The sequence below is a fragment of the Periophthalmus magnuspinnatus genome, chromosome 20, assembly GCF_009829125.3.
Source record: "Periophthalmus magnuspinnatus isolate fPerMag1 chromosome 20, fPerMag1.2.pri, whole genome shotgun sequence".
Taxonomy (NCBI): domain Eukaryota; kingdom Metazoa; phylum Chordata; class Actinopteri; order Gobiiformes; family Gobiidae; genus Periophthalmus; species Periophthalmus magnuspinnatus.
In genome coordinates, this window is record NC_047145.1 from 18,473,300 (window position 1) to 18,491,303 (window position 18,004).

Sequence of the window (18,004 nt, forward strand, 5' to 3'; positions counted from 1 at the left end):
TCTAGGTACAGGCCAAAATGACTCTGTCCCAGGCCAGAGCACCCTGTGAATACAGTGAGTATACTGCCCCAGGTATGATTGAGCCGAGGCCCTTTTAACCCCGGGTATAATCCAGGCAGGGGAGATATTTCAGCCTTACACTAGTAACCAGTGTTCTCCCATCCCAGTACTAACCAGACTCACTCCTGCTTAGTTTCCAAGATCTGACAAGATGAGGCATTCTCGATGTTGTTAATTTAAATCAGAATTCATTTTATATTAAGAAGTAACTAAGATTATGATGCATCTTGAATGAAGATTAAATATCATCTCACATTTGTAAATAACACACTAAAAGTATGGACATAATTATAGTTATGGGAATAAGAGAACATTTTGATTGTTTATTTTGTTTTATTGCTGACCTGGGTACTTAAAAGTATCAAAAATTAGATACCAATCGATACTAAAAGTAGTATTGAAACTAGATACTCATTTGGGCAGGTATCAATACCAAAAAATAATCACATTCACAGGACAGAAATGAACCTTTCCTGAATATTTTTAGAATGATCTTGAGTTGTATCAGAACAAGTATAACACATAGACCAGTACACACCCATGGACCATATGTACATACCTGGACGACTGAGGGATTACACAGATATAATGCCACATGGGAATATAAAAGAAAGTACTACCATTTCATGTTGAAAATCACATTCTATTGTCTAAATAAAGAGATTCAGTATTGAGTATCGAGTCTATTCATTAGTATCAAAATCAAGTTTGATATTTTAGTATCACAACAACACTACTGCTGCCTCCGTGTGGCCAAGTGATACTCTAGCATCCAGTGGCCCAAATACCAAATTCTGACACAAAATGCCACAAAATTCAAGCTGGTTGAGATTCGCAAGAGCCACTTTGGTGACTGTATAAACATGTTTGCCCATCAGTGCTGAAAATATTTGGTTAGTGTTACAAAGTTATTACAGTTACAGGTAATTAAAGCGTAAACACACCTGACCCTCTTGTCACTTTTTATTGTGGCCCATCAGAATAATTACATTATAAACTAGATAAACTGACACATTTAATAGCCAAACGTGAATGATTTGCAGTGAACCATTGTGCAAGTCTTCTTATCTTTGAGCTACTTGTCCATGTCTCATAGTAACAGTTGGGAACAGTTCCAGTCACGTTATCCCATTCAGAAATGAAATGTTGAATATTTATGTGATACTTTTGACAGACAATTTCCTCAATGAATCCTCAGAATAAATCTAAGCTTTTCATTTCCTAAATTTAATCATTTTATATTCCAAACAAACATAGCCCTCTATTTATATAAGGTCAAGTTTTGCACAGATGTGAGGTTTTTTCAGGACGTGGGGAAATGCTCTACGGCATGTTTGAACAGACAGAGTCCATCTGAGGCCCCACGAGTGTAAATGACTATAAACCATGTAACAGCCATGTACTGACGTTGTATTGTACTGTATTACTTCTACACTTTAACCTGGATATTTAAGTTGGGTCAGGTTTTTTAAGTTGGGTCAGGTTTTTTCTTATTAATACATAAGAAAAACTGCTACTGTCGACCAAAATATGTATCATTTTTAATCAATATCACTACATTTAACAAAAAACAGCAACACTCTTACTCTTAAAGTGCATGTTTAAATGGGTACTTAAATACTGTTACTTTGATTTTTTCATGTGATACTTTTACTTGAGTTTTTACCTCTGCATCTGTACTTTTACTTAATAACAAAATTGAGTACTTTTTCCACCACTGTCCTTATTACTGTGATACTGACACTGGTGGGCTCATGGTGATTGTAGCCTGTTGTTTAATATAATCTATAATCTAATGTATTGATATAGTTTAGCCTGCACATTAGACCTCACCATTGTGCTGGTTACAGTCTCCTTCTGCATTTACTCTGCATCCAAAAACGTCTTTTTTTTTTACCTTTGCTGCTCACTTTTATGTATTCCTGGCTCCAGTTTTGGCATGGACGTTGTTTGCGCTCTTTTCTGCCGCAGGTTTGCCCTGTAGCCTTCCATCCGTTTTTGCGTCACGGGCCCGGTTCAGGCTTAATTGAACCCAGATTGAGAAAGCGTTTAAATCCAGCCCCTTTTCGCCTCTGTGTGCACATCAGCGCGCGCTTTACCAGCATCTGAGCAACGACAACACGTCCAGGGAAACAGGGAATACCACACCTAAGTTACATTTTTGCAAGTTTTGTGGAGCGCAGAGGATTTTTCACCAAACATGGCTGGACTCAAGGTAAGACTAAACATTTTTTCATGACACTATCAGACGTGTTATTATCAACTACAAAACGTTACACTGCTGCATGGGTCAGTCCTACACTACAGCCTGGATATACACACAAAAGCACAACGTGTATACTGTGCTCAAACTTTATTGTGTGATAGAGAGCACCTAAACAAGTCACTTTGGTGCTCTTGAAGTTTGTCTCTGCTGTGCACCGAGGTTCACGCACAGCTGAGCGCACACTGAAGGGTGGCACTGCTCCTGACCAATCAGAGAGCAGCATTCAGCAGCTGCCCAGATGTACACGAGCTCCACACAAGTCTCGTGCTACTGATGTTTAAACTTCAAATAAAGTTGCCCTAGTGATGACATAATGCTGTATTGGTGACATAATGCTGCATTTACCTATTCATGCATGCAACTCTCTACTTTATACTCACTAAATATAAATCCCTGGTAATATCTAAGCTTACTTAAGTGATACAAAGTAGATATGAGCTGCTTATTGTCAACTGCACTGTTAAAGCTGCACTGTTTAACTTCTCTGGTGCTGGTTCCATCATAAAAGCCTGATCTCAGTGGAATTTACCCAAATCTGATCAGTGCTGTTCTTAATTATTAATTGTGCGTAGTTTTTAGCACACATCAAACTCTCAAAATGACAGGAAGAAGAAACAGATGTGCGTAAAACATCTATCTTCCTTTGGTACCTCCAAACCCTGAAGCAGTTCTGGTTGCCTAGGATGTTCCGCAGTATGGCATTCCACTTATTTGTCACTGCGGAGGTCCATGTCAGAAGAGGCGAGCCCACTCATTGTAAGAATTCAAGTTTTTAGGTCGATAAACACCCATGTTACTGAGAAAATGCAAGATGGATTCGTTTAATGCCATCCTGGGACGTTTCAGACAAAACCATAACATCTCCATGGAGACAAGCAGGTGGTGAACCCTCCATCAGAAAGGTTACACAGTGTACCTTTAAGCTTTTAAGCATTGGGTTTTGTTCTACATTTAAAAATACAGTAGAATCTATAAGCCACAGCTCACCAAACATGTAGCTGCACATACGTGACGACAACAACATGTGGAAAACAGCTATGTCCTCACTGCTGCACACTCACAATGACTCAGCAAGATTCTGGAGTGACCAAAATGTGTGCGTGTTGTTATGTTTAATACAAAAATGCACAAAAAGAGCGTGGTATAATTGTTTCATTGATCAAAATGAAGAAAATAATTATCACTTAATAGCACTGCCTAATGGATGACAAGGAGGTGGTACATCCAGCATTGCCACAGTTTGTTTTATCATGTATCTAATATGAATCAATATGAGAACAATTAGGAAAAAGACCAGCCGTAATGATAAGCCTCAAATTTAATTATAACCAGCATGAGCACATTTGTCATGCATCACAATGAAGCTGCACAGAGCTCTTTATTTTTCATTTTGATCTGTGTGTCTGATGTGTGTCTCTCTCAGTACATGAATGGCTTTGGGAACGAGTTCTCGTCTGAAGACCCACGCTGTCCCGGGGCTTTGCCGGAGGGACAGGTAACTCAAAACCATTTCAGCTTTTCTGTTTAGACTTAAATCTACTATTTCAAGCAGTGACGCCGGTATTAAATATTGCCACAGAATATGGTGTGTTCTTTTAAATATTGTGCAGCCTCACCATGTACCAGAGATAACTTATTTGTTTTGTGTCTGTCTAGAACAATCCTCAGGTGTGTCCTTATGGCCTCTATGCTGAGCAGCTCTCTGGCTCCGCCTTCACCTGTCCAAGGTCAACCAATAAGAGAAGGTAAGCTCTCCTCATCAGAAATTGACATATATGTAAGACGTTTCAATTCGTAGTTGTTTTGTAAACCAAAATGTATTTATCTTTGTGTGTATGTGTGTGTGTGTGTGTGTGTGTAGCTGGTTGTATCGGATCCTCCCATCTGTCAAACACAAGCCCTTCACTCCTGTTTACTGTGGAAACATTACAGAGAGCTGGAATGAGGTGGACCCAGATCCTAACCAGGTATATGTCATTTACAACATAAAACCTCACCCACAGAACAGATGTGAATGACAATGTGGCAGTATACAACTGATGGTTTATATAGTACTGTTTTTAGTCTAGCTCTATTATGATTAAAGTTTATTTGTGCGGCACAATTCATACAAAAAGTAATTCAAAGTGTTTTACAGAATAAGAAAGACATTAAAATCACAACACAAGAAATCAAAATATAAATAATCACCATAAAATTAACATTAAACGAGAAGAGTGCAGAATAAAAACGTTTTAGTCATATGCACAGCTCAACAGAACCAAGTAGAGGCCTGTCTCTGACATCTTCAGGAAGACTGTTCTAGGTTTTAGCTGCATAAAACTGAAACACTGAATCTCCATGTTTAGTCCTGACTCTGGGACAGGCAGGAGGCCGGTCCCTGAAGTCCTCAGAGTGTGAGATGGTTCAAATGGCACTAACATGCCAGAGATGTACTTTGGTGCTAGGACATTATCAGGCAGAATACCCCCTGCAAAAGATAATTCTGGTTCTAGTTGAAATAAACGTTACTCATTCTATATAGACAGTACATTCGAGAGGTAAAGTAGTCATAATATTGTGGCTGATTCAGTGGTGGGAGACAATGAAGCACAAGTTGTAAATTGCTGTACTGTACTAAGTAGAATATTTAGGTATCTGTACTTTACTTAAGTAAATTTTGATACTTTGTACTTTTACTTCACTCCATTTGAGAGCAGGTGTTTTCTCCTCCACTACTTTTTTAACTGGATTGAAAAGTAAAAAGTACTTTTCATGATTTGAGGGGTTGTTTTTACCATGTTTGTGGAACATGGTAAAAACAACCCGTCAAATCAAGAGTTCAAGCTTTGGCTTTGAGCAAACAAACAACAAACAACAAATAAATACACAAAATTCTTAAGAAAAATTAAGAAAATGATCTGTGTTGTAACTCTTGACCAAAATATGTATCATTATTTAATCAATATCACTACATTTAACAAAAAATGTAATTAAAATGCTTTTGCTTTTTACTCTTAAAGTGCATGTTTAAACAGGTACTTAAATACTTTTCCTAGGTAGATTTTTTCACGTGATACTTTTACTTTTTAGCTCTGCATCTGTGCTTTTACTTAAGTAACAAAACTGAATACTTCTTCCCTTTCTGTATGACACTCACACTTTCATTGTCGTCATGTCCTGCACTAAATTAATATGCAGTTGTTCACAGCTAAGATGGCTTCCTTTCACCATCCCTAAATCTTTGGACAAGAAAGTGGACTTTGTGTCTGTAAGTTTGATCTAGGTTAAAATGGATTAAAATCTCATATTCCTATCATATTTAAAAAATGTTCTAATGAATATTCAAATGCATTATGCTTTGTGGCAGGGTCTCAATACAATCTGTGGCGCTGGTGATGCCAAATCTCGTAACGGCATTGGCATTCACATGTACACCTGTAACACTCCCATGGTAGACAGGTATAACGTTAAAAATATACAAATACATGTTTTATATCAAGTCGCTGTTCTAAGTTAGATCTATATATTTTTATTTTTTCTTGTTGTAGGTGCTTCAACAACTCAGACGGAGACTTTTTGATCGGTGAGCTCTTCTGATGTTTTCACCAAAACAATGAAAACATACGTACCTTGTTTTTCCCATATTTTTGAACCTCTTTTGTCTCTGCAGTCCCCCAGCAGGGCGGTCTCATGATCACTACGGAGTTTGGAAAGATGATGGTCGAGCCGAACGAGATCTGTGTCATCCAGGTGAGTGTGTGTTTTGCCATCTGGCCCATTTGAAATGAAAAATATGCACATCAATAGCCTACTTACAATATTTAGAAAGACATCACTGCGTTTCCCTTAGTGACCCCGAAAATAAAGAACCATAGAAAGAGGCTATAGATACAGAAAGCCTGACCATTACAGTTGTGATTGCAGAGAATGTGCTTGTTCCCAAACACAATATTATATGAACTCAAGGGTCAGCTCGGCATCAGTGCATCCCCTATTTTATACATAACAACAGTGTGATTTGTGTCTCTACCGTTCCACATGTTCACTTTACAGCAAGGGATGCGCTTTGCCGTGGACGTCTTTGGAGAATCCCGTGGCTATATACTGGAAGTGTATGGGGCGCATTTTGAACTCCCCGACCTGGGACCCATCGGTGAGTATTTGTGGCGTTGGTAATATTGGTTTTGAAAATGTGTCTGCCGATCCGTATGCGTTTTCTGTACAATAACTGCTGTTCCCTCAATCAATCCACACTTTTCTCAAATATAGATCTTTTTGTATGTACTGTAGCACATACAGCATAATGTTTACCATTTAGAGGTTGTCCGGTAACTGGATTTGGCAGCACACATCTCTCCAGTTTATTCTGTTATCATGACCTTGAATATACCAACTTTACTTTTATATAGAAGTTGGTAGAGTAGCCAAGAAGTATATCCAAGTAGGACCACAGATGGCTTAAAGTGTCTATATTATGCTATTTTCTGGTCTATATTATAATGTTTCCTCATCAAAAACATATCCAGAGTTGTGTTTTGTTTCATTCACACAAGTTTAACAAACAAACCCTCTTGTCTCAAACCGAAAACACTCAGTTCCACCTTGTGATGTCATCATGTGGTAATACAGGAAGTTCTCCACTGTGTTTTTAAACTCCATACACCTTCACTAGAATCATCTGGATAATTTCTGCCCTGGAATTTCCAATCTCTACTAAACAAAAGATTAAAAAAAACTGGAAACTGCCACTTCATGACATCACAAGTTGGAAGAGAACATTTTGAGCTGTGGAGATGTTGACAGTTTTTGATGTTTTTGAGGAGGTAACAACATTCTGACATGGCTTAAGAGTCTATTTTGCGTAATGTGGGGCCTTTAAACTAACACTGATCAAAAACAGGCAAAAAGTAGTGACGATTACTAAAGTTTAGAGTAAGAAAAGAGACATCTGTTTTATGATATAGAGTTAATGTACCGGTAATCTGAAAAGGCAAAACATTACATATCACACATTGTTTGGCATATCCAAAGAATAGACCACAAACAATACAACAACATTATCATATCTAAAGGAAGGGTGCCAGAAATGCATGTTTAAATCATTTCAATATTGTCAACATAAAGCTTATTTTTCATACATAGTGAGAAAACATTTACTCAAGAGTTTGCTTACTTGAATACATAAAAATTATAACTAAGGAAAAGTACGGTATGGATCTATATCGACTTATCATTCAGTATATGAAAGCTGGAACAATATTTTTGGGGTAAATATTTATTATGTGTACTATTTTTTTTGGCAATATGATCAGATTTAAGCTGTAAAAGATGCATAAATCACTTCTATGCTTCATTATAGATACAAACTAAGTACTAAAGTGTTTCATTCTGCTGTTTATTTATTCCAGCTCATGGTTTTTTAACAATATTGTACATGTAGAATAGATTTTTAGGGGGTTATTGTGTCAGTGGCATAAATTATATCTTTAATCGTCTATATTTTATCAATGTATTGTATATCAAGATTTGTTATCGCGACAGGCCTAGTATGGTATGATAAAACTACTAAACGTAAAGTACTGCTTTACTATGCCACTTCTGCTTGTGTAGACATCTTGTGATTTGTTGGAGATGCTATTATAGTGAACTGATTGCACCTGTACTCAATTATTGCTTTAAATAAGTCAGTGAAGCAAAATAAACTATATAATTCTGAGGTCATTAGTAAAGCTTATAGAAAACCACTAAGAATCTGGTATTTTTTTGATTACAGGAGCAAACGGCCTGGCAAACCCTCGGGACTTCCTGTGTCCGGTCGCATGGTACGAAGACCGGACCGTGTCGTCAGGTTACACAGTCATCAACAAGTACCAGGGAAAACTCTTTGCGTGCCAACAGGTTCTTCTGACGCTCATGCACTTCTCTCATCTCAATTATCCACACACAGACAGCCACTGACACATATGGCGCGCTTGGCCTATTACCCCATTGTTAAGTTTGTTTTTGCTTCAGTAAACACCACAATGACAATGAATAACAGGAAACCGTCCAAGTGGCGCGTGTGATCCATTAGCCGTTCCCCTCGATTGGATTGCCCTCCCTGATGATTTAATATCGAAGCGCGTCGGTGTGTTTCCGCTCCGGCTCCCTTATGAGCTTTAATCACTCGTAATTAGTTAAGACCTTCTGGAGTTCCATGCCGTGTACCTGTGAAGAAGAGAGAAAAAAAATCTTGTAGTACAGCATTAATTTGAGCATGATCCTCCCCCTTTCCTCAGTGTCCTATTGGGTGAATAATTGGATCGGGACATAATGTGTGACAGGCGTTTTTTATTAAGACGAGCTGCCAAAGTGAGGGGCCACGTACCAAAGCGAAAGCGTGTCAATCCACTGTGTTATTATTAATCTTGCAGAGTACAAAAGGCCAAGATACTTTTTCCAAGCAAAACAAACACTTACCTGCCTCTACCTACTCACTGTTGGGTCAGGGATCAAGAGTAGCAAACTGTTGGTGGCACCTAGCACTGTTTTTCAGCCTGTCCTCTCCTTTCACGGCGTAAACGGTCAGGCAAGTGGGGTAACGCGCCGAAAATAAGACGTAGGACTCATTTTAGGGAAGATGTTGCCGCTCTTGCTGTTCTGTTCTCCCGCAGAGATCTGAAATTGCTCAAATTAACTTATTATTTGCTTGACTGGACCAATATGTCTGTGTTTTGTGTGCATATGTGTGCAAGCACCCGTGTTCTTTCATTTTCCCTTTTCAATTTTTAATCAAATTGTGTAGTTTCTATAGTTGCAGAAGATAATACATTCACTTATGCCTTATTTGGAGTTATTTTGCAGGACAAAGCTTTACAAGTCAATTCATATGTTTATTTTTTACACTTACAATATTGCAATTTGTGAACACACCATGGAGAAAAGCAGTTAAATTAAGCCAGTACCACAAAGTAATATCGATCTAAGTATGTTTATAAGTATGCAAGACCTCTACTGTGTACTGTGTTTATTCATTCATGTTCATTTTAATCATGTTGTTGCTCATGTTGTTTATTTCAGCGGCTATTGGGCGACTCTGAACCAGACATTCTTAATAAAGATTTAATTGAATTTAACACAATCTCGATAAAAGCTACACTGCTTGCATTATGGCAGTATTTAACAAAATAGTTATGCGACATCAAACAAATAATAACCTTGTATGTTAATGTAAGGCTTTTTAGTTGAGGGAAAGTTGTGCTGTATTCTCCTCAGTGTGTGTCTGTGTGCGTTTCGCGTGTGTAAAGAACATGGGGGTCACTGAAAAGGCAGCTTGAGTTGTAATGAACTATATTGATTTCAGAGCTGCCGTTGAATGTCTTTTTCACAGTGGCATTATCAGAACAGAGAAGCTATATAAAATTGCAGTGGTTTTAACAATCAAAGATAAAGAAATATCTCTGCACCTACTGTTACCGCGCCCCGCTCCCTCCCCAATAACTGTGCCGCCGTGTGCGTCAAAATGCTCAAAGTTTGGGAAAGTTTGATTGGGAAGCCAATTACATCATAATACCTGGAGCCGTGAATCACAAAGAACAGGGGAATGAAAAGAAGAATAAAAAAGCGCACCCTCTTTCACAATCAACCCTTTTCATTACAAACATTTTTTCTCTTTATGTCAAGGAGTACTTTCTCTGAGAATTTAAGATTACAAAGACATTATTCATTGTTCCTTTTCTCCAGTAAAAACCCCAATTTAATATCATTTGTGTTTGTTGCCTGGTTAGACTTGTCATACAGTGTTTGTTTTGTATTGTGTACTACACGTAGGATTTCTCGCCGTTCAATGTGGTCGCCTGGCACGGGAACTACACGCCTTACAAATACAACCTGGAGAGCTTCATGGTCATCAACTGTGTGGCCTTTGATCATGCGGTGAGATACAGAAATTACATTAGAAAGTGGAAATTTTTATTTTATTAGTTACATATACAAAAAATAAACGTATTGATGGTATATCTACAGGACCCATCCATCTTCACTGTGCTGACAGCCAAATCCACTCGTCCTGGTGTTGCCATTGCAGACTTTGTCATCTTCCCTCCTCGCTGGGGTGTGGCTGAACACACTTTCCGTCCTCCATACTACCACCGTAAGTGAATACACACCAATACACACACACACACGTATATGACAATGTGCTCGTTCTAAATAATACATGCAGTAAATTATTATAATCATATTTGAAAATGGGCTCCTTGTCAATAGGATAGATGGATTTAGCCTTTGTAAGTGTACTGCCTGGGTGTGTTGTCTAACAGCTCTCCCTTGTGGCATTTATAGGCAACTGCATGAGCGAATTCATGGGATTGATCAAGGGGCACTATGAGGCCAAGGAGGAGGGCTTCCTGCCAGGAGGGGGCAGTCTCCACAGCATGATGACCCCACACGGTCCTGATGCATATTGCTTTGAGAAGAACAGCACCACTGATCTTGAACCTGAGAAAGTCGCTGAGGGAACTATGGTATAAAATGTTTTAAACGCAAATATAAAAGTTAAACACTGGTTGGTGAATAATGTGGTGTTTTTCTTTCAGGCGTTCATGTTTGAGTCCTCGTTCAGTATGGCAGTGACTAAATGGGGGCTGGAGACCTGTCAGCGACTGGACAAGACCTACTACCAGTGCTGGGAGCCTTTACGCAGCCACTTCAACCCATCCTGGAGACCATACAGGAAGTAGAAAGAAACCACACCTTCAACATCAACAACAATGAGCCGAGCTAAGATTAAAAGGCCTATATAATGTAATTTTGTTTTTTACACCAATTTGTAATTTTGCTTTAAACACCATAGTCTTGGAATTTTTGTAAACTGTGTATAGAGAAAACCTGAAGGCCTAAGAGTGATGCAGTTATTAAAAAAAATACACATGAGGATTGAGGAAAGAGAATTTGACAGAGAAATAATCAGAACTATTTTGGTGGTGAAGCTGTAAAATCCAAGAGATTGATGGAATAGGATGTGCTGACACAGAGGAGTCATTGGGAGGAAGATGGGCTAAAATATGCAGATTACTGAAACGTGAGTGAATGATACATTTGATTCTGATACATTAAAATAAATTATATAGGCCCTTTAAAGAAAGCATACCATGTTTGGTTCCCTTTAAAACTAACAAGTATTAAAAAATGTGAACTATAAAAAATATGCCCAGCCTGTCATGTATCTTTATTAAAAGCAACATGTATTTAACAATGTCAGTCATGGGAATGAAAGTGATGCTTGGACCAAACTTTGGCAATTGTTCAATTTTGTAGCTAACAAATGAAATAAACATTGATTTAAATTACTTAACAAAATGTGTTCAGTATTTATGAATAATTAAAAAGACATTAAATGCAAACCTGCTGCAGATTTACATAGAGAACCTCTAAATCCATGATTATTTGTGCTTTGTGCATATATACATGGCAGGTTTTAAGTTGTCTGGTGGAATGGCACCTTTATAACTTAGTTTGACCATTTTGGCGAATACTATAACAAGGAAAACTAGGCAAGATTTTTTTGTAAAATCCTACATATAATTATGTTAACTATGTTTTAGTGAAAATGGTAGTCTAACCTGTCAAATGCAAGTGTGTAAAACTGTGAAACTGCCAAAGCTCAGTCCTGACATTTAAAACTCTTGACGCCTCATGTTCACAATAGAACTTTATTTTATTTATAATAATTTCACACATTTAAATCACAAGAACTAGACTTTGTACAGCCGCTCATGATGACAGACCGAACCTGCGTTCACGGGTCCCGGCCTTAATCTGCGCCTCTTTTCGATCCTGTAAAACACATAACATTATGGGTTAGCACAGTTTCCATAGCAACACAGACATCATATCACCTCATCCTTTTCACCTTGAAGATATTTTCTCTCAACTGCATGTTTTACAAGCAAGTATTTTATTATTTTCAACAATTTTCCACCTCCACACAGCAAGACAAGCATGATAGCAACAGTGTGACTATTGAACCAATTTTTATATCGCAGTTTGAGTGGACAGGATTTAGAGGGTGAATCTCCATGACAATAGGGGAGCAAGAACAAAATTGGACTGCATGTGAAATGAGGTACTTATTTGCGAGTAAACCCGGGAACATTTTGTACAGCTACCAAAAATGGTTATTCAACATTGAGGGGTTCTTGACACTATTCCATTTGAGAAGACAAAGTTGTGTGCGATTTTGTTCTTGGTGTAATAAAACATACAATGCAGTATGATCATTTTCTTATTTAAAAAAATGTTTGACAGCATTCCTATAGGGTTCCTCACTTCACAGAAACATTTTATAGGTCAGGCAAAAAAATTATTTGCACCACAAATTGATAAAAAAAAGTAAGTTCCTCTCAGTTGTGAAGAAAGACTCAGATTTTTATCATCACAAGAACAGCGAACGCTTCTGAGGGTTTTCTTGGTTAAAAATCCAGAACAAGTGCTTGTCAAGGACTAGGCTCAGAGGCTAATGAAGTGAAGATGATCATGAGTGTAGTATGAAAACTTACTGTGATAGAGTAAAAAAGCAGTCAAAAAGTCAAAGGCACACTATTTGGTAATATTATAAAAGTCTGATATTGATTCCATGGGACGAGCCAGCACATTCTAACACATTGGTGGGGCATAGATTTTATTGTCTATTTTATCTAATCAATATATCCTAGATCTGTAAAATTAAAATTATAAATTTGAGATCAACAGCTACATTTTTTCATGAACAATGCAGATTTTTAAATCCAGAACAGTCAATGAAGAATAAGATCTATCAATTTTATAAGCAAATATGTTGGGATGAATGATCATTTCCCCCAAATTATATGGAAATAACTATGAACTCTAACTATGAAGTCTATAAAGTTTCTATACAGTAAAATTTTCTACCTAAGAAAAGTATATATATATTTGTAATATCTATGGTGATGGGGAACATTGCACAATTGTACCAAAGACACCTTTGTTCTTGTTGACATTTCTTAGCAGATAGATCGCACGTCATCATGAAGTTATAAACTCCCTACAATGGAAGCATTATTAGACACACTTGGGCTACTTCAATTATTTCTACCACAGTCATATTTTCAAGGCACCCACAGTTGTGTTTCACTTTGCACTTATGCTTTGTATTCTAAATTTGTAGTGCACTGTAAAAAGCGAGTCAGGCTAAGTGTCTTGCCCAAGGACACAATCCAAAGGTAGGAGCTGAATTAAGTAAATTTAAAAAAGATTTACCAAACAGAAACATGATGTTATGGTCATTTAAGCAGTACTTCTATTAAAATAGATAATCTAGGAATGAAATCCTCATTATTGCTTGGTATTAGGACTTACCCTGTCTGTTTTGAAGATGTAGTAGAGAGCAAAAAGGGGAAAAACTCCAAACATAAACCCAAACATAGAAGTCTTGAATGTTGGTCGAAAGTGGGCATAGGGGTTGGTACGAGCATACACCCAGCGAGTCAGAGCAGGATCTTCCTGTAGGAACCATAAAATGTACAATTAAAAATACAATAGAAACAAAATGATTACAATGAGGAGAGGAGAAAGTGCCAAAGCAATTGATAGTCAGTATGGCTCAACAATGACTGATTAGACTGATCATTGTTTTTAGGCAAATGTTGTAATTAGTGATAACTGTGGGCACCTGTTGGCCTGTCACGGTCTGACACATTCAAACCTGGGGTATGTCTCCTCTGTGATCTTCATGTGACAGCGTTATTGACTAGACATTATACGATAACAACGAAAAAAACATATTGTAGTTGTATTTTCTTTCAGTAGATGTTTGTATCCAAAATAGTTAAATTTGTAGATTGAACCCAGAATATACTATCGCTGGTTTCATTGTCTTGTTCCATGAGCCAACTACAATTCTGTCTCGTTTAGGCTTCTCTATCATCAGTGTAGTTTATTTAAAACAATATACTTATCTACCCCTGTTATACACACACTAATCTTACACCGACATGATTGTGCGCTGTATATCTGTGCTCTCCTAAAGGGTGACATTGCTAGCCCGCTAGCATACAGCCACTTACGATGAGCTCCTTTCTGTGCGGGTTGTTGAGTTGTGTTTGGTACTGTCTCTTCAAATTGGCTCGTACTGCAGCTCGCTCTTCGTCTGCACGTCTCTTTTCTGGTGAAAGGTTAAAATAGTCGTTTGGATCCAGGGTTCTCGGCCGAGTGGCCAAGGGCGCTTCTTTGTAGTCCGCCATGTTTGTTTGGAGAGAGCGCAGTGAAATCTCGTGGAATATCGCGTTGACTGCTGCCGTTACCATAGCGACGCGTTAAACTTCTGTGTTAGCAAGGAAGTGGAGTTGGTCTACACGAATCACGCTATGGACGAGGAAAATGGAAGTAAAGCTGATTTACAACTTGATACTTTTGGTGAAACTGATGATGGCACATTTGGAGGAGACGACAGGAGCTCGATTCAAGCGGAGGACGAGCTCCGAACTAAAGAAAAGACACCGACCCTCTCCGCGCAAACACCGGCCCTGTCCGCGCACACACCGGCCCTGTCCGCGCACACAGCGTCTGTCAAAGGAGGCAGCGCAGCGAGTAACCCCGAAACTGTGGTCAACTTTTTACGCAGTTTTCTCTGCCAGATGGAAATGATTGATACTCTGGACTGTTTTGAAGCTGAATGGTATGACATGGTAAAGAATGGACAAATTGATGCTAACCGAGTTGATATGATGCCAAATGTGTACATCCAAAACCGTCATTTGGAAAACGAGCTGAAAAACGTCCAAAAGGAGATAGAGGTGTACAGCCAGACCATCACTGCAGCTGAGGAGGAACTGGTCAAGATCCAAAAGGCCAGGGACCATCAGTGGCTCAGACACAAGCGCGTAATTCAGGAGAAAAACAAGCTTATCGAGGATATAAGAAAACTCACAGTCCAATGCAATGAATATCAGCCTAAAATCAAGCAAATGAATGAGAAATATCAAAAACTTGTGCAACAGACAATGAATGCCACAATAGAAAGGGACAAGGCTTTGGTCCAAGCAAAAAAGCACAGCAAAAACCCTCAACAAGACCCTGCATCACATATGGAAGATAAACAAACCAAGTAAATGTATTGTATTAAATTAAAGGCTATGACTTTTGGGGATTTTTCTTGTGCAGTGAGTAGGCCTTATTAAAATCCAGTAGTTAAAATAAAAAAATAAATCCAACATTTTTGTGTTTTTATTTTATCCTGTTTTTAAGTTCAAAGGATGACTTCATAAGATCTATGGCTGTTGACTGTATTATCTATTTTCACCACAAGAGGGCGACATTCAAAAGTGAATACTGAGTCATGCTGTAATTTTGTAATGAGATGTCCACTGACTGTAGCTACAATGTTTAAGTGCCTAAATTATGTCACATCTACTACCCCTAAGCATTATCTTCTGCACTTTTTGCAGATCAAACCACCACTAGCTGTTTATAACATTTGTAGAGGAGAGTTGGCAACTGAAATAAACAAAGTGAGACAGAGACATTAATTTCGTGTCGTCGTGGCTTTCTGCTATTGACGTTAACTTTATTTGTACATAACTACATTGCAATTTCACATTACATTTCACATTTCCTTGTATAAACACAGATTAATCACACCTATCACAAATGGATAGTGCTCATTTCCTTAGTTTTTGATTCACAAATGTCATAACTTCACTTAAATCTAGCAGACTAGGGTTACTTGTTATGACATCACCTTTATATGAACCTTTTTAAATATCAAACTGTTTACAACTTTTCTCATAATAATGTGTAACTGTAACTATAATTTTAACATTTGCATATACACAGTCAAAATTTGGCGAAGGATCAATTTACAAAACAGAAAGTGGAGCCAGCGGAGAAATGGCAAGGTCTAGGCTAAGCGCTAGCGCGGGAGTTAGCATAAAGAGCTAATCATAGATCTAAATACACCAAATAACCAAACGTTTAGTTTAGACTAGCAAATATTACAACAAATGTTATATTGTTTATGAGTCAGTTTTATGCTTGGTGGGACATTCCGTGTTGTCGTGACTTTTTGCTCCTGCCGTTAACAGGAAGAAGCCAGAGCTTTTCCAAGCCGTCTCTCTGTGTGTGCTGCCCTCAAGTGGTGAAAATCACAATTACAAGTGTTCGTTTTTCAAAATAAAACCACCACTAATATACTCATTTATAGAATTACATTAAATAAAACCTATGTGACCACACATTGTGGGCATCAAACGTAGTTTTTGCGCAATGATTATAATATCGACTTATTGTTACACACAACAATTCATTCTGCGCTATTTTTCAATGTGAGTCAGTGAATGTGACCGGTGACGAGCTGCTCCAGCCAATTATGTGATTCACATACGTATTTGTGCAGCTTATCAGCGTCATTGACAGGCGTCCTCATGTCCTTATGTCCTTATGTCCTCATGTCCTCATGTCCTCATGCGCCGCTATCAGAGTTTTAGCAGATGTGGCCTATGTGGAGTGAAGACTCGCTAATGATGCTAATGATGCTAATGATGCTAATGATGCTAAGTGCTGTTTATCCCCTTAACGTTCCGACGGCCCGCGCTCTGGCGCACTGTTTTGTAGCATTTTTTGCGTTTTAAACATGACGAAACGGACAAAACAAAGGAAGTACGCGACCGAGGACACTGTGGATGTTTGTACAAGTTAAACTAGAGGCATCTCGGACCCGGAGCGGTTCGTGGAACCGAGTGAAGATCTCATGATGGAGTCAGGAGCAGAGGACCTGATGTGCTGATGGACTGGATGCTGTTCCTGATCGGTAAGCGTGGTTTATTCTGCTATTGACTTAATTGTGGGTCAAATATCATGCGTAATCATTAGCATTAGCTAATGCCAAAGTGTCTTGCTTAAGGACACAATGACGGAAGTTGGTCCGAGCGGGACTCGATCCTCCAACCTCTAACCTCTAACCTCTGTCACAGAATGAGTGTCTCACTGTACAATCATGTACAGTGTGTTCTTAGTTTCCAGTGTGTGTTCGTTTACATTTTGAAGTGTGTGTGTTTGTTCACTGTTTGCAGTGTGATTTGTAAATATATATTTATTTTGACCCATACAACTTGTTTTGAATATATCTTGTATACAAATACACATTTTATATTGTGTTTTGATATGTAAATGTACAGTAATAGAGAAGCTGGGTGTGCAGATACAGATTCCTCTCAGTGTGTTGGTCATTGACTGTCATGAGTTGTAAAAATTAAATGATCATGTCATATACTGAAAAAGAGTTAATGGACTGTCTCCCAGACACAGTAGGACAATCTCACTCAGTCACAGCAAAAGCTTCACACAATGGCTTATACTCATAATACAAGTCAGAGCTTTATCATAAAAATGTTAAGTGTGTTTTCAACATTGGAGTTTACAGTTGTCTTGGTTTGGTTGGAAGCTCATGTTTTGCCATAGTTAAAATTAAATATTTATACTTCCAATAGCATTAACATACTACACTGGTCATGAGCAAGATTTTTGTCATTTTCATTGTATAAGTGGCTAAAGCACTTAATTAAAAGTCTTATAACAGAAATGTAAATGCAGTGATTCTTTTAATAAACCATTTAACTTGGATGGATGTGATGCAGCATGACCACAGTGCACACATCTGATGACCACAGTGCACACATCTGATGTCGCTCACAGTTGTCC

At 38.2% G+C, this 18,004-nt stretch overlaps 3 protein-coding genes across 3 annotated transcripts; 2 read left to right on the forward strand and 1 right to left on the reverse strand.

The window, feature by feature from the left end:
- The first annotated feature begins 2,130 nt into the window (after positions 1 to 2,130).
- On the forward strand, positions 2,131 to 11,924 carry hgd (homogentisate 1,2-dioxygenase). Its single transcript, XM_033985572.2, has 14 exons — positions 2,131 to 2,275; positions 3,750 to 3,821; positions 3,983 to 4,071; positions 4,188 to 4,293; positions 5,517 to 5,576; positions 5,676 to 5,767; positions 5,857 to 5,891; positions 5,979 to 6,058; positions 6,362 to 6,461; positions 8,082 to 8,206; positions 10,118 to 10,222; positions 10,313 to 10,439; positions 10,631 to 10,812; positions 10,885 to 11,924. The coding sequence occupies exons 1-14, from the start codon at positions 2,261 to 2,263 to the stop codon at positions 11,026 to 11,028; spliced, it is 1,332 nt and encodes a 443-aa protein (XP_033841463.1). The 5' UTR covers positions 2,131 to 2,260; the 3' UTR covers positions 11,029 to 11,924.
- Positions 11,925 to 11,986: 62 nt separating this feature from the next.
- ndufb4 (NADH:ubiquinone oxidoreductase subunit B4) lies at positions 11,987 to 14,588 on the reverse strand. Its single transcript, XM_033985579.2, has 3 exons — positions 14,374 to 14,588; positions 13,667 to 13,810; positions 11,987 to 12,124 (listed from the first exon to the last, which is right to left on the reverse strand). Exons 1-3 carry the CDS (start codon positions 14,548 to 14,550, stop codon positions 12,062 to 12,064), a joined length of 384 nt encoding a protein of 127 aa, XP_033841470.1. The 5' UTR covers positions 14,551 to 14,588; the 3' UTR covers positions 11,987 to 12,061.
- An 85-nt stretch (positions 14,589 to 14,673) lies between these two features.
- Positions 14,674 to 15,417, forward strand: LOC129457257 (sperm-associated antigen 16 protein-like). The gene has a single exon (XM_055230289.1). It carries the CDS (start codon positions 14,674 to 14,676, stop codon positions 15,415 to 15,417), a length of 744 nt encoding a protein of 247 aa, XP_055086264.1.
- Positions 15,418 to 18,004: the final 2,587 nt, after the last annotated feature.